Raw genomic sequence first — 24,835 nt, 5'->3', positions numbered from 1 at the left:
CGAGTGCTGGGATTACAGGCGTGAGCCACCACGCCCGGCTGTTTAATACTTTTTAAAATAAATACTTTAACAGATACTTTAAAAAGATACTTTGTATCTTTTTTTTTTACTTCTAATTCTTTGCTATACTGGTCATTATGGTTTTTATCATTTTGTTTAGCTCAGCTAGCTTTTTATTAGTGTCTTCTGTAAACTTGTTTTATTAAATCCATTGTCTGTCTAATTTTATCTTTGAGCTCACTGAGCACCTTATTGATCTATTTTTTATCTTCTTGATCTATTTTTAATCTCCTCTCTTATCTTTTCAAACAATTTGGCAGTGTGACTTTTCCTTCTCTCCCCTTCTGTCCCCCATGGATCAGTTTTGGGGGAGTTGGGAGTTTGGGGGAGCATTTTGTTGCCTTGTCTTCTATATTTCATGTGTGTGTGTGTGTGTGTGTGTGTGTGTGTGCTGAGCTTTGCAGGTTGATTATGGTAGGAGACTTCGTTGCTAGGATGGAGGCCTCTTTAGTCAGTGTCTGCTTTTTGGTGATGCACTCTGGGCATTGCTAACTGTAGGCCTTTGCTTCTATCCCCAAATCTAACCACCTCTGCTTATTTAGGTGGAAAGGCTGCACAAACTTCCTTGGGAATTGGCAGCAATATTGTTAATGACACAAAGTAACCCAGACATTGGAATACAAAGGAAAACCAAGGGCAACAACTATGCTGCTGTGGCAATAGCAATAAAATCAACACCAATAATTGCATCAAAGACAAGCTGGACATTGACATAACCTAGGAACCAGCATTGTCCCACCCCTAATCTACAGAAGAGACACCTATAATTACAGTAGAACACCAAGGCAAATCAAATATTGACACACTGGAACTATCTGCTAAGTGCAAAAACTACACTTCCAATAACAATAGATCAGTATTCAATGGGAATAGTATAGAGTTAACTTTCTGTCTAAATATTCATAAAACTTAATGGTTATGCTAGTTATTATGCTAATGTTATTATTATGCTAATGTTATTATGCTAATAATGGGCATGGAGAACCAGAAAATGGGAAAAGTAAAATTTGAAAGATTAATTAATGGAAGATGAGGAGGGCAGAAAAGTGACGTAAAGGATGTCATGAAGGACTAAAAGGAAACTAATAAGATTAGATAAAAGAAACAAAAGAACAGCCAAGAAAAAGAAAAAAGAGAGCAAAATAAGGGAAAATGAAAAATAATAAGGAAAGAATAATTAAAGGGAGAAAAGGAAAAAGGAGAAAAACCCAAACTCCCCAAAAACCAATGATGGAAAAAGGAAAAAAAAAACTGAGTAAAAAATATTCTGTTGTCTTTTTGAAACCACTGAACTAAATCCCCGGCCCTCTGCTGTCTTTTTGAATGAGTGGTTTCTTTCCAGGACTTTGTAGTTTTGAAATCCAGGAAGTCGTGATTGTCTCCTAGCTTTAGGGCCTGTGGGTTTGTGAGGTGCCTCCAGTGCTCCAGAGGCCCCTCTGTTCATACACCATAGACTGTGGCAACCATCAAAGTTGAGGCCTGTCCTTGCTTACTGGATGGATGGAGAAAGCAATCAGACCTCTGGTGTCTGCTGGATGCAGGCATAGGACCCAAGCCGACTTACGGACTTGGTGCCAGCCACCTGTGAGAGTCTAGTCCAGTGGTGGCGAAACTGTGGCACGTGTGTCACAGCCAGCTGTTTATTATTGTTCTAAAAGTTCTAAAAGGTTTGCCATCTAGGTTCTCACCATGCTCAGTGGCGAGGGAGTCCAGGCAAAGTCATCTGTGCGTCACCGTGGGGACAAGCACAGGAAGAGTCCTCTGTGGGAGGTGGCAGCTAAAGCTATGCAGCTGTTTCTCCAGCGTGGAGGGTGGAGAGTAGCAGCAGAGATGCCCAGGCAGGATGAGCTGGGCTCGAGTCCAGTGCCACTGGCTGGCAACCACCTCTGCGCTGGGGACTCCACCCATGGGTGTGTGTGTTCACGCTGCCAGGCAGCAAGGTGCTCCATTGTTTGTCCTCACTGTTGTGCGGGCTGGGGCTGTTATCCTTCCCACATCTCAAGCTGTGTTCTTCTGTCCCTCCCCAGGCATCCTGGCTCTGGAGAAGGCTGCACGGCAAGAGGTGGACAGTGGTGGCTTTCTGCCTGTTGGTGACCCTGCTGGTGGTGACCATCACTTACTTCCCCCCAGAGTGTCCAGGCACCCACCCAGACCCTGGCCCCGTGGAGCCCCAGGGTGACATTGGTGCCCACATACGCCAAGCCTGGCAGGTTCTGAGCTCTAGTCAGAGGCAGAAGACGAGGATGCTGGAGCTCAGGCAAAGGCGGGCTTGGCCCAGGAGTCCCACTACTGTTGGTGCTGAGAAACAAGCCCACAGGAGGCGAGTGGCCAGAAGCAGGAAGCCACCAGGAAGGGACAGCAAGCATCCCGGTAGAGTCAGGAGGGATGTGACTATGACAGGAGAGCGAGGACTCCACACCCAGCATCTTGTGCTTTGGAAAGAAGAGGTCAGAGACTCAGGAGCCAAAGGCCCAGCCCAGCCAGGGCACAAGACTCCCATGGAGGAGATGCAGAAAGAGATAGCCACTCTGCGCAGCCAGCATGCACGGACCAATGGGGCAGCTGATGCCGGGCCGACCTCCTGGTCCCATCTGGCAGAAGGCAGGGGTCTGTTGAGAGTGGGGGGCAGAGTCTTCATGGGTGGGAAGCAAACAGGGGACCCCATTCCCATGTCAAGGGCCCGTCCATGGCCTGGCTCTGTTGGGGATCTGCAGGGGTCCGTGTGGTGTGACACTGAGCCACTGGCTGTCCCGGGGTCCAGTGGGCAGACCCCCCCTTGGCTCACCGAGCATGATGTGCAGACGCTGCAGCTGCTGGCCCAGGGAGAGGTGGTGGGCAAAGCCAGGGTCCCTGGTCATGGGCAGGTACTGCAGGTGGAGCTGTCTGCTGAGGGCACCCGCCACGATGCGGCCCCTCCCGGGCTCAGCCCACACTGCTCCCAGGGCCTCTGTGGCTTGGTCAAGCGGCCCGGGGACCTGCTAGAGGTGCTGTCCTTCCACCTGGACCGCGTGCTGGGGCTGTGCCGGAGTTTGCCTGCTGCAGCCCGCCGCTTCCGCAGCCCCCTCCTCCCGTACCGCTACACGGATGGCGCTGCCAGGCCTGTCATCTGGTGGGCACCTGACGTGCAGCACCTGGAGGACCCAGAGGAGGACCAGAACTCTGTGGCCTTGGGCTGGCAGCAGTACCAGGCCCTGCTGGCACACGGCTGCAGCGGTGGACCAGGCCAGGCCCCGTGCCCGGGCATCCACCGCACTGAGTGGGCGCGCCTGGCGCTTTTCGACTTCCTGCTGCAGGTAAGCGAGTCAGGGACCTGGGGGCTTGGATTGTCCACCCAGGGTGGGTCGGATGCTTCCTGCAGTCCTGGTCCTTAGACCACCAAGCACCTGTTTGTTATTTTTCTGCATCCGTTCACTTATGCAGCAGAGTTGGATCCATGTTGTGTCGATTCACACGAGCCGATGGCTAAAGTGTCCAGGATGTTGTGGTACGGCCGTGAGCCCAACTGTTACCAAGAACGAAGTCATGCCAGCTAATAATAGGCAGCTCCATTAGACAGAGGTGGCAGCCACTTTCTGATGGTTGCATTGCATGTTTGCTGCCAACCGTGCCCATGCGGTGACCTGTGCCTGTGGTATCTGTGCTGCGGCTGCTGTTCGGTGCTGTGCCTGGCGCTGCCAGCCCCACACTCTCTCGGTTGCTAATGGAAATGAGAGGGGGAGCAAAGGTTTACACCATGGAAATCAGAAAATGCCGCAAACCAATGCTTCCCTCTGCTGCCGCCCATCTCCCGCCCACCGCGCTTTAGCGCTCACTCTGAGTCACAAGAATTGGAGGTGGCTGTGTAGTTTGACCGGGCAAGGGGCAGAAGCAGAGAGACAGCGAGAAAGGAGAGGAGAGAGGTGGAGTGGTCACTGTGTCCAGCTTGGGCCTGAGGTTCCTGCTTCCTGCTGTGCAAGCTGCGGTTGGAAGAGGCTCCCCTCCCCTTAGGGTTCCCGTCAGGAGGTGGGCAGACCAGGAAGTGGGCAGCCAGGCCCCAGTGTGCCGGGTTGGGTGGGTCCAGGCCTGGTTCCCAATGCCTTTGAAAAGTTCCCAGGCCACATGCACTACTTGGGAGATTTCCCGTAGAAAATCCCACTTCTCTGAGATCCTTTGGTGACACTGGGCCTCTGTTCCCACAGGGTGGCAATTGCCCAAGCCAAAGGGTCTGTCACCCTCTCTCTTGGCCACAGCTGCACCCCTCACTGTCTGATAGCTACGTCCCCTTCCTGTCCCCGATGTCACCTGCTCCGTGACAGGCTCCATGGGTGCCCGTACCTGATTCCTCCATGTGACCCAAGTCCCATTACCCACCATGGTAGCGCTGGCTTCCCTGTCCTGGCGCCAACTCTGCCTCTTGGTCTTGTCTCCAGGGCCCCACCCCAGTCTCTGGGGTCCAGCCTGGGCCAGATGAACCCCTGGGCCTCCATGGCCTCTGTGTGTGAGAGCTGAACAGTGCCCATGGAGGCCCATGTGCCTGGATGAGCAGGCGCTCGCTCAGCGCTTCAAGGCCTGGCTCACCCCGGCTCATGGGACCCTCTGAGCAAGGCTCTATGTTTATCACTGTTTAAAGTTGGGAAATCGAGGCCCGGCCAGGTAAGCCACTGGCTTGAGGTCACAGCTGGTGGACCGGGATGCAGCTTGTGCTGTCATCATAGCCCGAGTCCATCTGGCTCCGAGAGTCCATCTGGCGTGAACGAAGGCAGGAAGGGGACGCTGCGAGAGACCACACGCTCCACACAGAGCCCCTCTGTTCGCCTCCCCAGCTGTGAGGCCTGCAGTGGGGACTGACAGCCCCGCCAAGGCACACGCAGGCAGGTGGTGCAGTCAGATGCTGCCTGGCTGGGCGCGCGCAGCCTCTTCTCTGGCCTGCTGGATGCCAGTCAAGGCACGTGAACGAAGGCAGGAAGGGGACGCTGCGAGAGACCACACGCTCCACACAGAGCCCCTCTGTTCGCCTCCCCAGCTGTGAGGCCTGCAGTGGGGACTGACAGCCCCGCCAAGGCACACGCAGGCAGGTGGTGCAGTCAGATGCTGCCTGGCTGGGCGCGCGCAGCCTCTTCTCTGGCCTGCTGGATGCCAGTCAAGGCAAATACCCCAGTCTGCTGACACCTCCTTCCTAGAATCCCTGGCCGGACTGAGGAACGGAGCTTTCTTCACAGGAACGCAAGGCCCCTGCCAACCCAGGGCTGGGCACAAACCCCAGACACAGTCTGCACTGCAGTCTGCTTGGCTGGATCCTGTCTGAGCCCGAGTTCCTGTGTCCCCAACACACCACAGAGCTGGACGCGGCAGAGCTCGCCAGCACCACCCGAATCTCCATGCTGGGCCTCAGAGCCCCATGGAGTTAGGGTGGCTGTAGTAGTGCTGCACCACAGAGCTCTCCAGATGCAGGGCTCAGACCCAGACCTTAGTTCTTGCTGCAGGGTGTGTAGGTCAGCAGGTGGCCAGTTCAGGGCGGCTCTGATTCTCCACTCTGCTGCCCTGGCCGGTGGAGAGATGCAAGAATTTGCTGTGAGACTGGAAGAAGCCCAGGAGCTCAACCAAACCACACAAGCAGCTCAGGGCCGGCCAGTGTCACCTCTGCACAGCAAGCCGGGGCCTGGCCCAGCGCCCGGGAAGAGCAACTCCACCGGAGTGAAGGGGAAAGGCCTGCGGCCAGTGACCAAACCAATCACGTTGTGCTCCCCTCTGCAAACGCTCACGTTGCATACTCGGCACACGTGTGTGCAGGAGTGTGTCTGGGAGGAGGAACCGGCTCCAACCTGTTCTGCCTAGTAGTGTCAGGTTGTCTGCAGCCAGAGTTGCATGTGCTCTGACAAAAGGCTCCAAGTCCTCCTCTTGGGACAGCGAAGGTGGGGACCCCACAGACGTGGTTGGGGGTGTGGCCAAGCCGGCCTCAGGGGACCCGCGAGCGCCTCCTCCAGGCAGATGTGCAGTCAGGGCTGGGCATTTCTGCTGCTCCGCACCTCTCATGGGGCCGAGGTTGGGAGCGCCGGGTGTGGCCGGGAGCCCAGGGGTGTGCCAGCAGGGTTGGGGGGGCTCACAGGGACAATTCTGCGACTTCTGCACCGGAAGAAACCACATGTCCTGAAAAGTCAGGGCCCCGACACCCCAGCTGTGCCTCCCAGGCTGGCACTGTCTGTGCTTCCCTGCCTTGGCCTACTCTGCCCCTCCAGCCTTCCTGGGAGCCCCAGGGTGGTCCTAGTCTGTGTTCCCAGGAGCAAAGCCTGAGGTCGATTCCAGCGGGGCCAGTTCCCTGGGAGAGGACCCTGGGGGCCCTTGTAGGGATGGGATGCAGCCGGTGGAGGGACTGTAACCTAGCTGGTCCCCGCAGCGGGGGACAGCTCCACTACACGAATTCTGGGAGCGGTGTGGGACTGGCTCAGTGGCCAAGGAGAGGGAGGCCCTGTCCCGTGGCCGGGCCCCTGCTGCAGAGGGAGCCCAGGCAGAGCTGGACAGCAGGGGGCTTTGGGTGCACACAGGGGTCACCATTGACACCAGGGCCTGTCGCTCTACCAGGAAGGCAGGTGAGACCTTCTCAGTGTCTTCTGTCTCAGGCCCTCAAGGCTTCCTGGATCCTCAGCCTCTTCCTTCTTTGGCTTCTCTTGGCACCAGCCTTGGTAGCCTCTTCCGGGCCTGGGGCGTCAGTGCCCGCCTTCCTCCTTGGTCGGCGTCTACCTCTCCCTGCTGTTATGCTTTCTCTTTCATAGCAGCCATCTGTTTCCTTCTGACTCTCAGCACAATATGTGATCGTATTTACAAGTAATCATCTGCTGCCGTATTTAGCCCGTCCCGTGTGTGTGTGTGTGTGTGTGTGTGTGTGTGTGTGTGTGGTTTCAGTCACTACCATATCCGCAGCACCTAAGGGAGCAAGCCCTTCGTTGAGGGTTATAGGTACATGTCCCCCCAAAGCCTCGTGAGCTTCCAGGCGGAGCTCTGGCGGCCCACTTGCAGTCAGGGAACTTGCCGGGTGGAAGAGGTGGGTCGGGGGGCGTGGCCTGCAGAGGCTCCTCCCTCCCGCCCCTCCTCGCCGGGCTCCCTGAGCAGGGGTCTTCTGCGGTGCCACCCAGCTTTGGAGCAGGCAGACCACGGACTGAAGCCTCCACACACTGTGAGCCAAGATAAACCTCCTCCTCAGCTGTTTGGGTATTTTGTCCCAGCAACGAGAAAAGTAAGACACCTTGGCCGATCCTACTTGAGCCCTTCTGAATGAACAAACTTCCAGGGTCGCTGTACCACAAAGCATCCCAAGCTAACTCCGCTCCTACAGCCCACAGAACAGTCGCAGGGGCGGAAAGGATGACAGTAATGACCCACCCCTGCCTCTAGCAGGTGAGTGACTCGGTGTCCAGAGCTGCGTGGGCGCGTCAACCCGCTGGAGCATTCGTACGTTATGCTCAGCAGCCTGAGTGTCAGCGTTCTCCTTGCCTGACGTCCGCAGCATTAAGGAGAGGGCCTGGATTTAGCTCAGTGGTTCTGCCGCCTGCTTCACAAGCGCAAAGTCCCAAGTTTGATCCCCGGTACCGAAAATAAACAACACAAATGAGAGGCTTTGGCTCATGGTTTGAGAGGGTTCAGTACGTGGCCGGCTGCTCCAAGGCAGGAGCATCATGTGGAGGGGCCTGGCGGAGGAGAGCTGCTCACTTCATGGGGGCTGGGAAGCAGAGCCCCGAGGAAGAGGCCAGGAGGAGACAGAGCCTCTGAGGCCCCACAGTGACCACTTCCCTCAGCTGTGAGCATCAGTGAATTCACGGATAAGCATAGTGCTCCACGATCCTTTCCAGGAGTCTGTTCATCCAGGCAAGTCCATTAACTCAGCCCTGGTCTCACCTGCGGATGGGGAAACTGAGGTTTGAGAGTGCTGCGGAACCTGCGCACAGCCACACAGCCTTGAGTGTTAGAGCCGGGATCTAATCCAGGGCAGCTGGCCCAGGGCACACTTCTGCCCTTTCTGCCACACTTAACCAACTCTGAAAGTTACTTCTGGTGCAACCAGCCACTTTCTTCCCAGGAAGCCCTTTCGGTCACACACAGCCCAGTGGGTGTGGCTTGCTCTTGTGTCCAGGGTGGCTGCTGATCTTGTCTCCTCTGACATCTGGGAATCAGATCTTCTGTCAGCTGGGAGCCCAGATTCCTGACCTGTGGCAACCAGAGACACATAATGGCAGCACCCAGCGTCTCTCATGTGCCTGCCCCATCCGCAGTATCTGCCACAAATCACACACCAACTCACCTCATCCTAGCCAGGCCGGGACACAGTGCTGTGCTCTCCCCTGCTGCACTCTCCCTGTACAGGGGGACGGGGCAAGCTTCTGGGTCAAGGTCACTTAAAGGTGAGTGTCCTTTCATATGTTTAAAAGCAGGACCTAGATTAGGTGAAGTGTGATAGAATTTCATACTGGTTTCAAGCTTGCCCTCCCCTGTGTAGGTGAGAATTTGAGGAAATATTCATAATTAGGCTGCCAATCAGTCAACAGTTAATAAGACGGGATGACCCTGGGTGGGCCTGGCCTAATCAGGTGAAGGCAAAGTGCCCGAGAGTCTCCTCTCAGAGAGGAAAGCAAATAGCCTGATATGGGGAGGGGAGGGTTCAGGAGCACCCTGGCATCTCTGGGGACCACATTCATTTCTACAGCTGCAAGGTCTGGTATCCACTGGCAATTGGAATGAGTGGAGGAAGGACTGGAACCCTGTGAGACTTGGCCCTGGTGAACGCCTTGATATCAGCTCAGGGGACCTGAACAGGGAACCCAGCAAAAATGGGAGGGACAGATGTGCTTTTTCAGTCACTAAGCTGCCAGCTTTGCCTGCGCACAACCTTACTTTAGTTCTCTCTTCGCCAAAAGCCTTTAAATAAACAGAAACAAAACAGAACAAAAATTTATCCATTTTTCTTTGTTCTGCTTCCTGTTGAGTGCACCTAAGGAAGCCACTATGCCAAGGGAGAGGTTCAGACCCGGGGATAATGCGCCTGTAGCACATGGTGCTGGGACCTGGTCGGTCTCTTTTATAAGTTAATTAGCCTCTGTTTTCATATTAACGTTTCTTTTACATCCACTTGTCCATGTGCAGTTTTTGCTGTGCAGAAATTTTCACAAAGGGAAAGTCGATAAACCGAGGACACTTTTCTGACTTCTTGGTTTGTGAGTTATGCTTGTGAGGCAGGTTACAGCCACTGAGCTAAATCCCCAGCCCTGTGAGCTATGTTTGTAAGCAGCTCTCCACGCTTTGGAGTTCTGTTTCACGTACCTCAGATCCATCTGCAAGTTGTTCTGGAGTAAGGGAGAAGGTGTGAATCAACTTTTCCTCCCTCCGATGGCAGCCCGCAGGTCCTGGCACCGTGCGTTACAGGCACAATTCTTCCCCCGGTCTGAACTGCTACCTTAGCAGCGTGGCTTCCTTATGTGCACGGCTATTTCTGGCCTCTGTTCTGCTCAGGGTCTATTTATACGCCAAATCATACTGTTTTAATTACCGAGTTTTATATTTGATGTTAATAACCAGTAGGGCTGTCTTTCCCATTGCTCTTTTTTAGCATACTCTTGACATTCTTGGATACCTTCTTCCTATGAAATTCATAGTCAGCCGGTTCCTGCCACCTCCTTCCCAGAACCCCTGGAGATTTTACTGGAATCCAGTGAAATGTCTGTGGACTGTCAGGGACTTTAAACCAAGAACACAGAACCTCAGCAAGAGCAGGATCCTGTCTGTGTCCCTCAGAAGCCACTGGTGTTTCCTGGGTCTCTGGTCCATACTGGGTCCCTCCTGGGCACTGCCTCTTCCTGTGACAGTGACAGTCTTTGTGTCCAGGACAGGTCCTGGCGGGGGCCCTGGGCCAGCAGGGAGGCTGTTATCTCTTTATGTTCATTTTGCTACTGGCAATCTACCTTGATCCTATTTCTGACAGTCACTCAGTGTACCCTTTTGGGTTTTCTAAGTACTGTATACCATCGTTTCATCTGTAATGACCAGCACTCTCTCTCTGCATTTCCTCGTCTTTCCAGTGTTTTACCACAAAACATCATACTTTCTGTTTTTTGAGACTGGGACTTGGCATGCTGTTCTGCTGGCCCTGACCTCACTGTGTAGCCCAGGCTGGCCTCAAACTCACAGTGATCCTCCTGCTTCAGCCTCCTGAGTGCTGGGATTACAGGTTCATGCTGGCTTTTGACTGATGATAAAGAGCTACTCATGATTCCTGCTTTATTAAGAGTGTTCTTACAGGAATGGATGCAGTTTTACAAATACCCTTCTGGTGTTAGAGGGAGTCACGTGTAAAACTGTAGACTGGTGAGACGCCCTGGGTGTGACCCTCCTAGCTGTCTTCGATGGAAGCTGCTTGCTGTGGTGCATTGTATGAATGGCTGCTGGGATTTGCTTTGTTTACACTTTAGATGGATGTGCGGAGGCTTCTTAGAGAGCCCAGGTTGTCCCAGTCTGTGTGCTGGCCCATTCCCCTGCTGCCAGGGCACCTGCTGAGACTGCAGCCCGAGCATGGGCTTTGTGCTTATCTGGACGTTCAGTCCCCTTTGTTGGTCACATATGGGATGGCATGGGGTCCTGAGAGCGGGAGTCGGTGTCCTGTGACTCCGCCTTGCTTCTCTGACCTCCCCAGGCCTCTGAATTCTTTTATGGCCACCCAGTCCCCGTGGCAACCGGCTGCCACCCCCAAGGAGAGTGGTATTGGCATGGAAGGCCACGCTGCAGTTTCGTGGCCCAGGCAGAGGGCTGCACTGCCGAGAGCCACCCTGTGCATTCACAGGACCTGGCCTGCAACTGCCCCAGGCTGGGGAGGGGCCCCTGTGCTGGGCACAGCCACAGGACAGCAGACATCTCCTCTGGAGTCTGCCAGGCCAGCTCAGGCCTGGCTAAGGAACCCTGGACTTGGGCCCAGAGCCCAGTGGGTCTGTTAGGGGATTTAGGCCACCCCACCCTGTGTTGGGCTCCTCCGGGTCCCCACCCCTGCCTGGGCCTGCTGTTTCCTTCTAGGCAGACAAAAGTGTCTTGCCCCACCAGATTGAACCAAGCCTGGTTCACTGCCCAGGCGTGTGACCGCTGGTGTCAGAGGACATAGGCCATCCTACCGTCTGACTTCCTGGGCAGAGCCAGGCTGCCAGGTTCAAACCCAGGCTTCCCATGTGTGATCAGCTTCGTGACTCAACAGGGATAGGAGCATTGTGCGGCTCTTGCTGTGCGGAGCCATCGGGTGTCCTCTGGGCAGAGGCTCAGGAAGGCCCTGCCACAGAAAGGCTCAGCAGCGGCTTCACTAAAACTAAACCACAGCTCCAATCTGTGTCACAACTATGCAGCACCGCTCAGCCGCTAAGCAAACGGGAGCTGCAAAGGACTGTGGTTTCTCTGGGCACTCATTTTGTCAAGAGGATCAATTCCTGCAGGGAATGTGGGCAGGAAACCTAAGCCTCATCCTGCTTGGTCGCTGGTCTGCCACTGTCTACACCCACCTCCTCTTCAGTGGAAAAGATAACCAGAAAGTGTGCAAAATAACAGAACCGGCAGCTCTTCCGGCCGGGCTCCTCCTGGCGCACACCTGTGGGTGTGGGGTTGGGGACGCCAGGCTGCACAGCTCAGTGGGCCAAGTCCTGCAGCCTCCCCTGGACATGAAGGCCACTGCAAGAGATTTGTGTGGGGCAGCCTGGGGAGCTTGGGGGACTGCTGGACGCAGGAGGCTCATCCTGGCGTCAGTATTTGGAAATGGTAGAAAAAAGTCAGAAGAAATGTTCTTGACATGTAAAATTCTCATGCAGCTCACACGCCTGTGCACCTGAGGTTTTGCTGGAACACAAGCCCGCCTGTTGTGCGTGTCAGGGACAGCAGACACCGTGGTGGCTGCGCAGGCAGCTGTGCCGAGTCCTGCGACCCCCAAAGCCTCAGACACGGGTCTGCTGATCCCAAGCCCGCCTGCTGGCAGCTCCGCCAGGACTGTGTGGACCGCGTGCAGTGGGGGCCAGCGCGGGACCCAGGACAGTGTGGAGAGAGTGGGCACAGTGAGGCAGCAGCTTCTCTGGAGCAGGGCCGCAGGGCTCTGGGGGCGTGGGGCCTCTGTCTAGGCCGGATGAGGACATTGCGGTGCGGGGACCCTCCTGCCTGCCAGGCTCCTGAGATTCGCTCTCCATCCTCTCCTGGAGTCGGAGGCCCAGGGCTTGGGGATCGGCGCGTCCCTGACCGCGGGCCATCGAGGGTGGCTTGCTGGCGGCTCCCTGACTTGGAGCAGGGGAAGGACTTGGACTCCTGGTTGCTTTGGGGGGAAATTGTTTCTCTCCCCCTCTGCTGCTGGACACCGGTAAGGAGACACGGCGCCCCTGCAGGCTGGCGGAGGTAACAGCGGATGTTGGTAAGGAGGGTGGGAAACGGGCCGTCCTTATCCTGGAGCTGCAGAACCCCAACCCTGAAGCTTACCCTACCTCGAGACTTCCTGCTGCGCATGACCCGAATCTCCCTGAGTCAGGTTTTCCTGGGCCTCCTGGCTGCAGACACTCATGCTGACAGAGGGGCTTCCTGGTGAGGTGGGCACAGGACCTGACCTGATAGGCAAGGGTCGGGAAGCAAAACTGTCTGGAAACGGATGCACAGCCGCAGCTTGTGACTGGAACGGAAAGTGGGAGTGCTGATGGCTAGGTCTCCCTCGGGGCTGGCGGACCCGTCGTTGGGGCACACAACAGGGTCGAGGCCAGGACTGGATGGCAGGCGCTGGCCCGATCTTGGTGATGTCCTCTGCGGCTTGAGCCTGCTCTGTGCTGCATCTCGCGGCGGTGCAGCTGTGATGGGAATGTAGGTCTCAAAGAGCTGGGCCCCTGCCCCGTCCAGAGCCCTGGGTCCCCCAAAGCCGACCCGGCGTCCCTGGGGAAGGAAGAGGCGCCCAGGCGCAGGACCTGAGAGCCCTCCAGCGGTGACATCTGTGCTCCCGGGAGGCAGCGGGGGTCGGCCTGCCTGTCCCAGGCCAGAGGGCTCCCCTGCCTTGGGAACTGAGGACGGGGACCTGGAGGTGGGCATCAAGGGCACCCGTGAGAGTCTCAGCCCTGCAGGAAAACCCGGTGGTGGTGGTGGGATGGAGTCCAGCAACAGGGAAGCCAGCTGGCTTTGGTGAGGAAAGTGCAGTGGGCAGGACACGGAGGTTCCTGGGCCAGGAAGGGGCTCGGGTGGAGGTCCCTTCTCAGGCCTGGTGAGAGGACTCCGGTGAGGACACCAGGGGCCGTCGGCAGCAGGGAAGGATTATGGGTCCCTGAGGAGCGGTGCGAGGACAGGCGACTACTGACAGAGACCCAGGTGGGCGACACTGTCCTGAGGGAGCCCTCAAAACTGTGAGGGAGGACGCAGAAGACAGAGCTCAGCTGTGCCAGGACAGTGGTGGCACCATGGTCCCGGGTGTCCACATGGCCCAGTTCTCCCTCCAAGCCACAGACCTGGTTCTGTTCTTGCCAGCTCCCTTCCAGTCCCCCTGCCTGTTGCTTGTCATTTGGAGACCTGGGGAGAGGGGAAGGGCGCCCATGAAAGTCTCAGCCACACAAAGGAGGGACAACGCTCCTCCCACCAGGACGCAGTGCGCATTCGGTTCCACTCCAGTATGCTGTCTGCAAAGACTACCTCGGGCACGTCCAACTCCGTGGCCTGAGACTCGGTGGCACTGTCTCCTTGCACATCTGCAGTGAGGAGTCACAGCGGCGGTGGTGCTGGTCCAGTGACATTTTCTCCTGACACTGTCCTCTCTCCACTGTGTCCCAGAAGTTTGGTCAGAGTCAGGGTTGGACCCACAGGCTAAAGGACCGGTCCTCCAGGATGGCTCCCGCCAGCCAGCCCAGGTCCCTGTCACCTGTACTTCTGAGGGACAGCATCAGATCCAGGACTCTCAGGAGTTGGAGGGAGACAGTGTTCCGGAAACACTTTCCTCATGGGGCAAGTGCACGGCCAGGGGAAGGGCTGGTGGGGAGGACTGGGGCATCCTAGGCACAGCTTTGTGCCCTTGAGTTTGAACAGAGGTCTCCATGCAAAAGCTGCTCCTGTCACTCCAGGGGCTCTGAGGGAGCAAGCGGCTGAGGCTTCTGTTCCAGGAAGCTGATCCTGCCAGGACAAGGTGGTGGGGGAGCAGCTGCCCTGGGCTCGCCATGGGCTCTGTCCCAGCTCTGTGACCCTCCAGCACTGCAGTTCCGGCCCGGTATTCTTCCCTACAGGAGCCCTGCTGTGAAGGGTCGGGGCCAAGTTTAGGCACCGTGTGACACCACTGTGTTGGTAGAACAGGGTCCCGTTTCATCTCACAAGCCCCGAGTCCAACCTCCCGTGTGCCCACAGCACCCCAGGCTCGTAGCTCAGCCCTCACCAGTGCCCAGCAGATGGAGGGGAGCAGGGGAACACATTGCCCCTGGCTCCTGCTGTGCCCACACGTCCCCTCCCTATCTGGGCCTCTCCCCTCTCACAGCAGCAGGCTGGCTTTTCTTTGTCTCACGCCAAGCGAGTCTTCCTACTGGACCTACCGAGGTCACCTTTGGCCCCAAGCACAGTCAAGCAGGGTGAATGAGGAACCATGTAGGCAGCCAGTGGCCAGGCGAGCATGAGCATGGGGTAGGGAGGCAGGAGAGCTGGGTGGAGCCCCACATGAGGTTGCAGGAGACACCGTTGCCCAAGAGGCTGGCTGTACCCACAGGTGCACGACCGGCTGGATCGCTACTGCTGCGGCTTCCGGCCTGAGCCCTCAGACCCCTGTGTGCAAGAGAGGCTGCGAGAGAAATGCCAGAACCCGGCAGAGCTTCGGCTGGTGCATATCCTGGTATGGACCCCACACCCAAACCACGCCTGGCTCTGCGATGTCCTCCCCACCTCCATCCCCGGGCCTGGGTCTGCGGTGTCCCCTGCCCCTCCTGCCCTTTGTCCGGGGTCCGTAGTGTCCTCTCCACCCCTCAATCCCCTAGTCTGGCTCTGCGGTGTGCTCTCCACCTCTTTTCCCCATCCTGGGTCTGCGGTGTCCTCTCCCCATTCTGTCCCCAGGCACGGATCTGCAGTGTCCTCTTCCACTCCTGACTCCGGGCCTGGGTCTGTGGTGTCCTCAATCCCTGGGTCTGCGTCTGCGGTGTCCTCCCCGCTCCTTTCCCCCGGCCTGGTTTTGTGGTGTCCTCTCCACTCTGTCCCTGGGCCTGCATCTGTGGTGTCCTTTCACCCTCCTGTCCCGGGCCTGGGTCTGCGGTGTCCTCTGCCCTTTCTGTCCCCAGGCTTGATTCTGCGGTGTTTTATCCCTGTCCTGTCCCCGTGCATGGGTCTGTGTTGTCATATCCACTCCTACTGACTGGCTTGGTTCTGCGGTGTCCTCTCCCGCTCCTGTCCCCTGGCCTGGGTCTGCAGTGTCCTCTCCCCTCAAACCCCGGGCCTGGGTCTGTGGCGTCCTCTCCCCCTCCTGTCCCTGGGCCTGGGTCTGCAGTGTCTTCGCCCCTCCTGCCCCCAGGTCTGGTTTTTTGGTGTCCTCTGTCCTCCTCAATCCCCGGGCCTGGGTCTTCGCTGTCTTGCAGCAATGCTGTGGCTGAGTTGAAGGAAGGATCTGCATGGGGGTTTCCAATGCTGTTGTTCCCTTCCCCTGAATGGTGTTTTAGCAGAAGCCACACTAGAGAAAGCAGGTGAAATGGAGCACCGGGGTATGGGTGAGGTGGGCAGGGGCCAGGCCCCGAGAAACTCCAGGGAACCCCATGGCTCCTGGAAGTGGTGTCTGAGAACCAGGACTCGGAATGGGACGCACACAGCCACACCACATTCTAAGGCTCTGAGGGATCTTGGTCAGTTTGGGAACAGCCTCGGCACAGACTGCTGTGGAAGGGGAGCGTGGCCTGGGCTTTCTGAGGACAGAGGACACTGCCGGGGCTGAGCCACAGTGGCAGGGCGTGGCGGCAGGTGATGGTCGTGGGCGAGCAGGCCCTCTGCACAGCCCTGTGTTCCCTGGCCGTGCTCTGGCCCTGGGGTAGCTGTGTGACCCGCACTTGTGGCTTCACCTTTTCACACCTCTGTTCCTGTTACTAGCAACATGGGTGCCTCCTCCTGAGGTTGCTGCTGGGTTCCCAGAAATAGATGATGCCTTGGAGGCACTTTAGCACAGCACCGAGTCCAGGCGAGGTGCTCAGCCACAGCGACTGCGTGGACATGCAGGGGGGCTGGGGGCCCACTCCCTGCTTCCCATCCCCTTCCTCCAAGGTCCGGGGCAGCGCCCCATCTCGCCTCGTCTACATCGACAATGCCGGCATGCTCCAGCACCCCAAGGACAAGCTGAACTTCCGGCTGCTGGAGGGCATAGACAGGTGAGGGGCCCCGGACGGAGTGGAGGGCCTCTCTGCTGGACCTGGCTTGGGGCAGCGGGAGTCCAGGAAGCCCAGGGCGGAAGCAGTGGCGGCTCCCTTATGTCCAGGGCCCTGTCCCAGCCACCCTGCTGCCCAGCGGCAGAGCCAGAGAGGCACCTCTCCTGCCCAGGCCACACACCCAGCCTTCCCAAGCTCACAGGGCCCTGCCTGGGTGATGGGTGACGGGTGACCTGCGAGGCTTTCCCATGGGACAGGCCCCCAGACCCTTCTGTCCTGCTTTTCCACACAGCAGGTCAGTCCCTTGGGGGGTGGAGAGCAGGGCTGCCCACCTGCCTCGCCTCTGTCAGACTCTGAGTGAGGTCACTCTGCATTTCCTGTTGTGGGCTCCAGATTCCCGGAGGCAGCTGTGCAGGTCCTGGCATCGGGTTGTCTACAGAACCTGCTGCTCAAGTCCCTGCAGATGGATCCAGTGTTCTGGGAGAGCCAAGGCGGGGCCCCGGGGCTGACACGGGTCCTCCAGACGCTGGAGTGGCGGGGACGGGTCCTGCTGCAACACATCCAGAAGCACAACCTCACGTTCTTCCGGGATGAGGACCTGGAGCCACCACGGCCCAGGTGGGTGGGTTCTGCCGCTGGGCGCCCTGTGACGCCACCCTAGCCAACCGTGTCCATCCTGATGGCCGTGCCTCCTTGGTGCCAGCAGGCAGGACATGTGGGTATCACCTTTCGCAGTGGCAGAGGTGGGGCTGGGCATGCCTTTCCGCCTTCTCGGGCCGGCCTCTAGCCTCCTGCACTCCCGAATGGGTCCAAGGGTGCTGTGGGACCTGCACCACACACCTCCACTGGTGCACGGCCTGTGTGATGCACACAACACACGCAACGAGGCAAATGGGATCTCCCGGGAATACCTGTGGTCCCCAAGTGCTGAGAAATTAGGCACTAATCATGCATCTTCAAGGCTTTCAAAGTTCGATTCTTCATAGTTTTGGGCTTAAAAATTATAAATACATGCTCACTGAAAAGTTCCCAAATAGCAGCAGCATAGAAGACAAAAAGTGAAAGTCAGCCCTAGAAACCCCTGGAGATGTGTATGTGACAGACTCACACTACATGCTAATTCAATAACGGAAGACGGGGTCGGACAGCGCTTGTCATGCCCCGGTTTTACTTTCCTGACTCTATCTGAACTGCCTACTTTTTACTGGCAATCACAGAGCGTCTCTTACTCAGCTCTCCCCATGACAAGGGGCATTTAAGTTGCAGGCACTGCTGCTGCGGACACCAGGGCTGGGTGGGCTTCTGCGTGGGACTTCGGGTCAAAAGCCTGGTGACTCCGAGGAACCGCTGAATCGCTCTCTGGAACATGGCGATGTACGCTTCTCCGAGAGGCGAGAGCACGGATTGCTTCCCTGTGCCCTCACCCACACCCAATCTTCTTGGAGTGGTCCTTTAAATATGAGAGCAAGGGCCAGGGATTTAGCTCAGTGGTTCCACCACCTGCCTTGCAAGCGCAAGGACCTGAGTTTGATCCCTGGTACCAAAGGAAAAAAAAAAAAGAGAGCAAAAACTGTTCTACAGACAGCACTTCCTTTCTCACAGGTGACGTTATCTATGGGCTCCAGGTGCTGCCGACTTGCCGGAGACCTCTGAAGCTAACTGATGAGCCCCGGCCGAGGCAGACCTGGCGGATGCGCTCGCCTGCTGTCGGTCACATGTGTCTCGACTCTGGAGCCTTTTCGCCAGGCAGAACACTTTCATTTCCATGCAGACTCCGAGTCTTCCGGGCTCCACACCTGCTTAGAAAGGCTGTCACTACTTCAAGCTTGTCAAAGTGCTCTACACAGTATTACTTTTGTAGTCACCTAAAACCACAGGAAACTTAGATTTGAGGGCGGTCTGAGTCAGGGATCTAACTTGTTCCATCTTCCTCCAAATGAGCCACAGTTGTTCGAACACCAGCTGCTCCTTCTGTACCGGTCTCTGCGTGTCACGTCCTACCTCGTTTCACAGAGGGCCATCTGGGCACTGTTCTGTCCCACTGATAGGAAGTTTTTAATTTCTGCATCAATATTACACAGTTTAAATGAGTTATTATTTTTTTGCTATATGGTAGGGCCAGCTCCCATCTTTTCATCCTTTTTTGCTACCTCTGTGCATATCTTAAATATGACAGGAATCAAGCTGCTCCTCTCCCACTGCCCTCCAAAGCCCTTTGGTGGTTTGACTGCGATTATATCAAATTTACAGAAGTATTAGTACGTGGTAGCCTCCCCCATTAGTGTCCAGACTTCTGGCTCCCAGCTAGGTCTCTGTGTGGACTCACGTGGCAGCTGTGGCGGTGGCAGATGGAGGCTGTCAGGGGAAGGCACAAGGCACGTGTGAAGACAAGCGTGTGGATAATGGACAGTCTGGGGACAGCAGAGTCCACCTGGGCACCAGACCGAGGCCACTGTTCCACAACAGCCGTGGGCCACTGACTGGCGCAGCAGGACCGCCATGGAAGACAACGCCGGCCCAGGAATTCCAATCAGCTGGAGATGACTTCTCCGCACTGAGCCCCTCCGTCAGTATACCACTGCCCTTCTGCCTGCACAGTCTCCTCCTCCCAGGGTGATCTGAACAGTGGCTTTGTTTCCGCAGGAGCCAGACTTCCTGGACATCAGGAGCAGGGATGGTCAGCTGCTGAGGGAAGACAGTGAGTGGCAGCTGGGCTGTGAGAAGCCACCGCTGTGGCCCCCTCAGCTCAGCAGCTGGGCACTGGGCAGCCTACTACAGGGCCTGGAGCTACGCCTGTGGGCTCGGAAGGGACTGGGTCCTAGGTGCCCTGAGCCAAGGCTGTCGTGCTGCTACTGAAGTGACCTCGTCTCTCCCATGGAGCAGCCCAGGAGCAGAGGTCACTCTGGGGACCCTGCTGGCAGGCACAGTATGCCCGGTCTGAGCCCGAGGGGAGGCTGGTGGGTGCCTCTTCTTCCCCATAGCCAGCTTCTACCCCACAGGGCTGGGGGTGGCGTCCGCCCAGCCTGCCCACTCCATGACCTCGTTGGGAGACAGTCGGACAGGTGTCAGAGTGTACATCTGACAGCTCCCCTTCTGTCCAATGAGAACTCTCGACAGAGGCATTCACAATCATTTAATGACTGCTCCAGACACATCGCCACTGGGCCACCATGGACCAAGGCCTCGCAGCTCCAAGGGGCCTGAGCCCCAAGCCCAGGGAGCCGTTAGGAAAGAGCGAGGTCACTGAGCCAGAGCGGGACCTGGATTCTCGCTTCCTTCCTCCTCCCCCCTCCCCCGCGAAGGAACGCTCCGTGTGGACAAGCAGGACAGAGAAGGGGTGTGGAGCCCGGATGTAGCAGGGACAGCGCAGTTGGAAGTCACCCCGCAGGACCACAGCCTAGGCCCCAGGCCTGGAGCCCCAGCCGGCGCCGCTCGCCTGCTATGTGGTGCACACCAGCACATCTGCGAAGGGCCCCGGCAGCGTCTTGTTGAAGATGCAGCGGACCCACACCAGGTAGGTGGTGAAGGGCTTGATGTTCTCGGTGAAGGTGTGGTTCTGCAGCGCCAGGATGTAGGGCACATAGGTGTTCTCGCCCTGCTCCTGCAGCCATACCTCGTAGCGCACCTCCCGCACCTTCAGGAACCGGAGGTTCCAGGGCATCTGCCACGACACGGTGAGCCGGGCCTCGGAGGCGCCCTGCACCACCGCCTGGCACCGCGCCTCCCGCACTTTGCCGGGGAACAGGCTGACCGACCACTTCTGTTTCCCTGGCCCCGGCCGGCCCTTCACCACACGCCGGATGGCCTGGAGGAGCGATGGGATGTCCACCCTGGTGTCCTGGTAGATGCGGAAGAGCCACTCGGGGTTCCGGCAGCAGAGATGCCGTGGGACCTCGCGGCTCTGTCGGATGCGGGCCTGCTCGGCTCGGTCCAGGTGCGCGATGCCGCCCTGGTCCCAGGGCCGCTCCGGGTGTGTGACCGTGTTCTCCGGCCTGAGGTTCCGCCAGGCCACATACTGCAGGTCCATGCCGGGCAGTGTGGCCAGGGTCTTGTAGGGTGCGTAGTGGTCGGGGTTGATGGCGTAGGGGAAGAGCTCCACCACGGCCGCGCCCCGGGGCAGGAAGAGCGCGGTGACCAGCTGCGCCCCGTGCATGCTGACCAGCATGGAGGCGTTGCTGACCAGCCGCACGACGTCCGCAAAGGCATGCTCCTCCAGGGACACGGTCACTGTCTTCATCTGGAACTCCTGGGCCAGCGACAGCAGCAGCTCCGCCTCGTTCAGGATGAGTCTGTTGTGGGTGCGGCTGAAGACCAGGATGTACTCCTCAGCAGGCGTGGCCCCGGCGTGGCTCACATTCAGCTTCTCGGTCATGAAGCGCGCGAACTGCCGGATCTCGTGGCCGGACACGAGGATGTTGGCCTTGGGGCCCTGTGGCTGTACGAAGCCATACTGGTACCAGGTGGTGACCTTGGAGAGACCCACAAAGGCGTGGGAGAAGCAGAGCAGGCGGCCCAGGGCCTTGAGCTGGGCCCGCAGCAGCGGTGGCTTGGGGCTGAGCAGCCTGTAGAGATCAAAGTGCGCGCCCTCGCCCCAGCCCTCCATGAAGAAAAGCCGGGCCTCGCGGGCCAGCCCCGGAAACTGATGCAGCGTGTAGAAGATGGGCAGCAGGTCATCGTGGAAGACGTGCATGAGGTTGTCGGGGTTGAAGCGGTTGGCGATGAGGGCCACGTCGGGGACGAACACGGGCTTGGGCATGAAGCGCAGGGCAGCGGCGGGCAGCTCCACGAAGTTGAAGTACTGCGTGTTGTGGTCCTCCACGGTGGACAGGTCGAGCAGCGCCGGCTGGAAGCGCCGGGCGCCCAGGTTGGGCAGCATGATGGAGGAGTTGCCATGGAAGAAGACGAACTCCTCAGCCTCACTGGAGTAGCAGAGCCACTTGAAGCGACAGACGCGGTCCGTGTGCGTTCGGCCCGTGCACACCATGTGGGTGCCGCCCTCCGTCAGGATCTGCAGGGCCTTGGGGTAGTCGATGCGCAGGGCTGTGCCAGGCTCCAGGGCCTGCTGGCCGAGGGCCAGCTCCTCCTCCAGGCTGGCCGCATGCTCACGCAGCCGCACGTGCTTCCACAGCACGGCTGCCAGCACCGACACCAGCAGGGCATTGAGCACTGCAGACAGGTGCATCCTAAGGCCGCCACCGCGGGACTAAGGGGATGATGGCCGTGGGGAAGCACCCATCGTTATGGGCACCGAGGACCAGTGCAGGCCTGCAGGGGAGAGAGAGCACAGGAAACGGAGTTGGCACAGGCCTGGAGGCCCAGCGCCTTTGCTCCCATGCTGCCCGGCACTGCTGGCTCTGCATGCCTGCCCAAGTGGGCTCTGGCCACACGGCACACACAGGAAGCTATGGGCGTCTGGCTGCAGTTCAGGCTGCATAACCTGCTCCGCCAGCGAGAGGCGAGCAGACAACACAAAGATGGGCAGAGCACCTGCACTGGCTGTGTCCTCTGTCCCCAATGATCTGCCATGAGAGGAGCATGCCCAAGCTCACCTGCTGGCCCAGGAGTGGTACGGCGTGGGGCACAGCGGCGCCGAAACCCAAGAAAGCCACCAGTCAGTGCAGCCACCCGCCATGCCCAGCTGAGCTCAACCAGCACAGAGACACTGGGAGAAGCTCTGTGTCTCAGGCAGGGGCGATCGGAAGGCCCTGTGACCTGGGTTCCAGCCCAGGCCTTCTTGGGGGGTGGGGGGAAGTCCAGGAGTCTGTGCCATCTTCATTAAAGGCAGGAGGGAGGGGAAGCAATCTTCCCTGGGGCTTTACAGGAATTATCTATCAACAGAAGGGTTTCTGCTTTGCTAGACTCTGCTTCTCTCTTGGCAGGAGGCCCCGGCTGCTTGCATGCTGCTGTGGTCTACACATCCAGGGTCTCCGGCCCCCAGCCTGGAACTCACGGAAAGCAAAAGGGAAGGGCAGAGAACTGATCTCGTTACTCCTCAAGGTCCTGTTTGTCCCTCTGCTGATCACATCCAGCGTCTTCCGATCTGTGAGTGGGAGGGACGGAGATGCACGGTTACCTGACACCTTGCCAGGTGAGGCAGGAGGGAGGGATTGTTTCTTGATGCTGATGGCCTTGTGCTGGGCCCCACTGCAGTGGTGGCTCCCCAGAAACAGGCAGGGGCATAAACTCCCCGCCGGTGCCCTCCCACACTGCAGGACTCTGAGGACAAACGGGATCACTCAAAGATCATCTGCCATGGTAACCAGCACTATCTCTAGGTACCCCACCGCCGCCTCCGGAGAGATGATACAGGATGTGGTGAACTAGGGCTACTGGGACTGGGACGCTAGGGTGCCTAGCAGTCTGCAGACTTTCACCACTGGGGCTGCTGAGGATGGCAGAAGTTGAGAGGTCAAGGCAGAACCAGACCCCTTCCATCTGCTTCCCGATGGAGATACCAGTGACTGGATTCCTCCTGAAATTCCTGTCTATTCAGAACCTCAGAAGGTGGCTCATTTTGGAAAGAGGGTCTTTGCACTAGTCGGCAGTTAAGGATCTTGAAGTGAGGACATACTGTGTTAGGATGGACCCTAATGCCAATACGAGTGCCCTCATAAGAGACAGGAAAGGGAGCTTCAATATGGCAGACTGAAGCTGGCAGCTTATCACAGCTTCTCTTGGACCTGGAATGGAGACAACTGGAGAACAACTACTTACGAGAAAGAAGAGGCGCTCTGGGAATCAAGAAAGAGCTGCTAGGAAAGTCAGAAATCATGGAGAAGCAGAAGACAATACAGAGAAAGGAGCAAAGCCAGAGCACCAACCTAGCTGGCGGGGATGTGAGCACTTGGTGGGTATGTGCCTGGACACCTAACTCCACAGCGCGAGGCCAGCCCCACAGCCCTAGGGAGAAAAAGTGGACTTGCAGTGCCCACCCAGGAAAAGTCCACAGTCAAGGTGAGCTGCAACTACAGAGTGGGTTTCACTGTGAGAGTGACTCCCTCTGCATGGCTGGCTGGCACGGGAGAAGAAACCCACTGCAGCACCTGCCACATCTCGGAGGGACAGAATCAGGAGCCACTTGGAGAAGGGCTTATTGTGGAAGATGGGCTACTTTGGGAGAGAGGAGGCGGAACAACCACACTTCAGAGTCCCTGGGGTCGCCCTACCACAGTGACTGGGTGGCAAGAGGCCCACTACAGACAGTCATAGAGAGAGAGAGCCAGGTGCAGATCCCGGAGAAGTCTGGGCAGGGGGAGCTCAGCCTTGTGGGCAGCACAGTGGTCCCGCCCTCTTTGTGAGGAGCTGGATCCGAAAGCACCAATGAAATTGAGTCCAGCAGAATGCCTTGTTCTCCTTCTAGGACAGAAATCACTGATCTGTTTTCTTTCCCCATCTGCAATGGAATAAGGAACGTGCCTTGGCTTGGACATTTGCCATGTCCCTGGGTTTATGAGATGGGCTTCCGGAGCAAGTGGGGCACCTCACAAGACCATGGGCTGCAAAGCCAGGAGGGAACAGCAGTGGTTTAGGGTGCACAGAAGGGCACAAATAAATACTAACAGCTGCTGGAGTGAATACAGCCCTGACTGACCTGCCTAGTAGGAAAGGCAGGGCAAGACTCAAGCATCTACACAGCAACCCCGGGACATGGTCAGAAGACCAAATTTGTGAATTTCTGGTGTAGAAGAGAATGCTGCAGTTCAGACTAAGAGAATCTATTTAATGAAATATAACAAGAAACTCCCCACATCTTGGGAGATACTGATATATCAGGTACAGGAGGCATTTAGAATGCAAACAGGCATGACCTGAAAAGAATCTCCCACAACACATTACAGTTAAAATGGCAAGAATACAGAGCAAGGAAAGAATACTGAAAGCTGACAGGGAAAAATGCCAGCCACTTGTAGAGGCAAAAGCTGTGAAAGTAACTTCAGACTTATCTGTAAAAACCCCGAGTCAGGAAAGCATGGAATGATGCACTTCAAGCCCTGAAAGAAAGCAACAGCCAATCCATATCACTATATCCAGCAAAGCTATCCTTAAAAATTGAAGGAGATATAAACATCTCAAGATAAACAAAGAATTAAAAAAATTCACAACCACCAAGCCGGTATTATAGAAGACACTCAAAAGAATCCTACATCCAGAAGAGGAAGGATAGGCAAACTATTAAGAATGAGGAAAGTGTTACATATTAGAAAAATTGTAACACTGGGAATTAATACACAACCTTTCTAAAAACTGAATGAAAATGGCTTTAATTCTTCAATGAAAAAACACAGACTGGCAGATTGGATTGAAAAACAAGATCCAACTCTGCTGAATCCAAGAAACACACTTCACTAGCAAAGACACAGACTGAAAGCAGAAGGCTGAAAAACAATATTCCATGTAAATGGAACCCGAGAACAAACTGGAATAGCTAAACTCATATCTGACAAAACAAA

At 57.0% G+C, this 24,835-nt stretch overlaps 2 protein-coding genes across 2 annotated transcripts in view; one reads left to right on the top strand and one right to left on the bottom strand.

Annotated features, from left to right (window-relative positions):
• Gask1a (golgi associated kinase 1A) overlaps positions 1-22,928 on the top strand; it is a 48,519-nt gene extending 25,591 nt beyond the window's left edge. Inside the window, exons 2-6 of the mRNA XM_010624587.2 lie at positions 2,088-3,353; positions 14,756-14,878; positions 16,285-16,388; positions 16,779-17,003; positions 22,265-22,928. Coding sequence (XP_010622889.2) covers positions 2,088-3,353; positions 14,756-14,878; positions 16,285-16,388; positions 16,779-17,003; positions 22,265-22,709 — 2,163 coding nt within the window. The 3' untranslated portion in view covers positions 22,710-22,928. The remainder of the gene's footprint in view (positions 1-2,087; positions 3,354-14,755; positions 14,879-16,284; positions 16,389-16,778; positions 17,004-22,264) is intronic.
• Pomgnt2 (protein O-linked mannose N-acetylglucosaminyltransferase 2 (beta 1,4-)) lies at positions 17,788-22,402 on the bottom strand. Its single transcript, XM_019207548.2, has 2 exons — positions 22,336-22,402; positions 17,788-21,650 (listed from the first exon to the last, which is right to left on the bottom strand). The coding sequence occupies exon 2, from the start codon at positions 21,565-21,567 to the stop codon at positions 19,825-19,827; it is 1,743 nt and encodes a 580-aa protein (XP_019063093.1). The 5' UTR covers positions 21,568-21,650; positions 22,336-22,402; the 3' UTR covers positions 17,788-19,824.
• Positions 22,929-24,835: the final 1,907 nt, after the last annotated feature.

Source organism: Fukomys damarensis, unplaced genomic scaffold (genome assembly GCF_012274545.1).
Source record: "Fukomys damarensis isolate Sample0158 unplaced genomic scaffold, DMR_v1.0_HiC HiC_scaffold_12, whole genome shotgun sequence".
In the NCBI taxonomy this organism is placed as follows: Eukaryota; Metazoa; Chordata; class Mammalia; order Rodentia; family Bathyergidae; genus Fukomys; species Fukomys damarensis.
The sequence above is the reverse complement of the archived record's forward strand: the minus strand, read 5'-3'. Positions and strand labels throughout refer to the sequence as shown.

What these genes read in the sequence shown, in the direction of transcription:
- Pomgnt2 (XM_019207548.2), bottom strand. Translation starts at nt 21,567, where the DNA reads ATGCACCTGTCTGCAGTGCTCAATGCCCTGCTGGTGTCGGTGCTGGCA.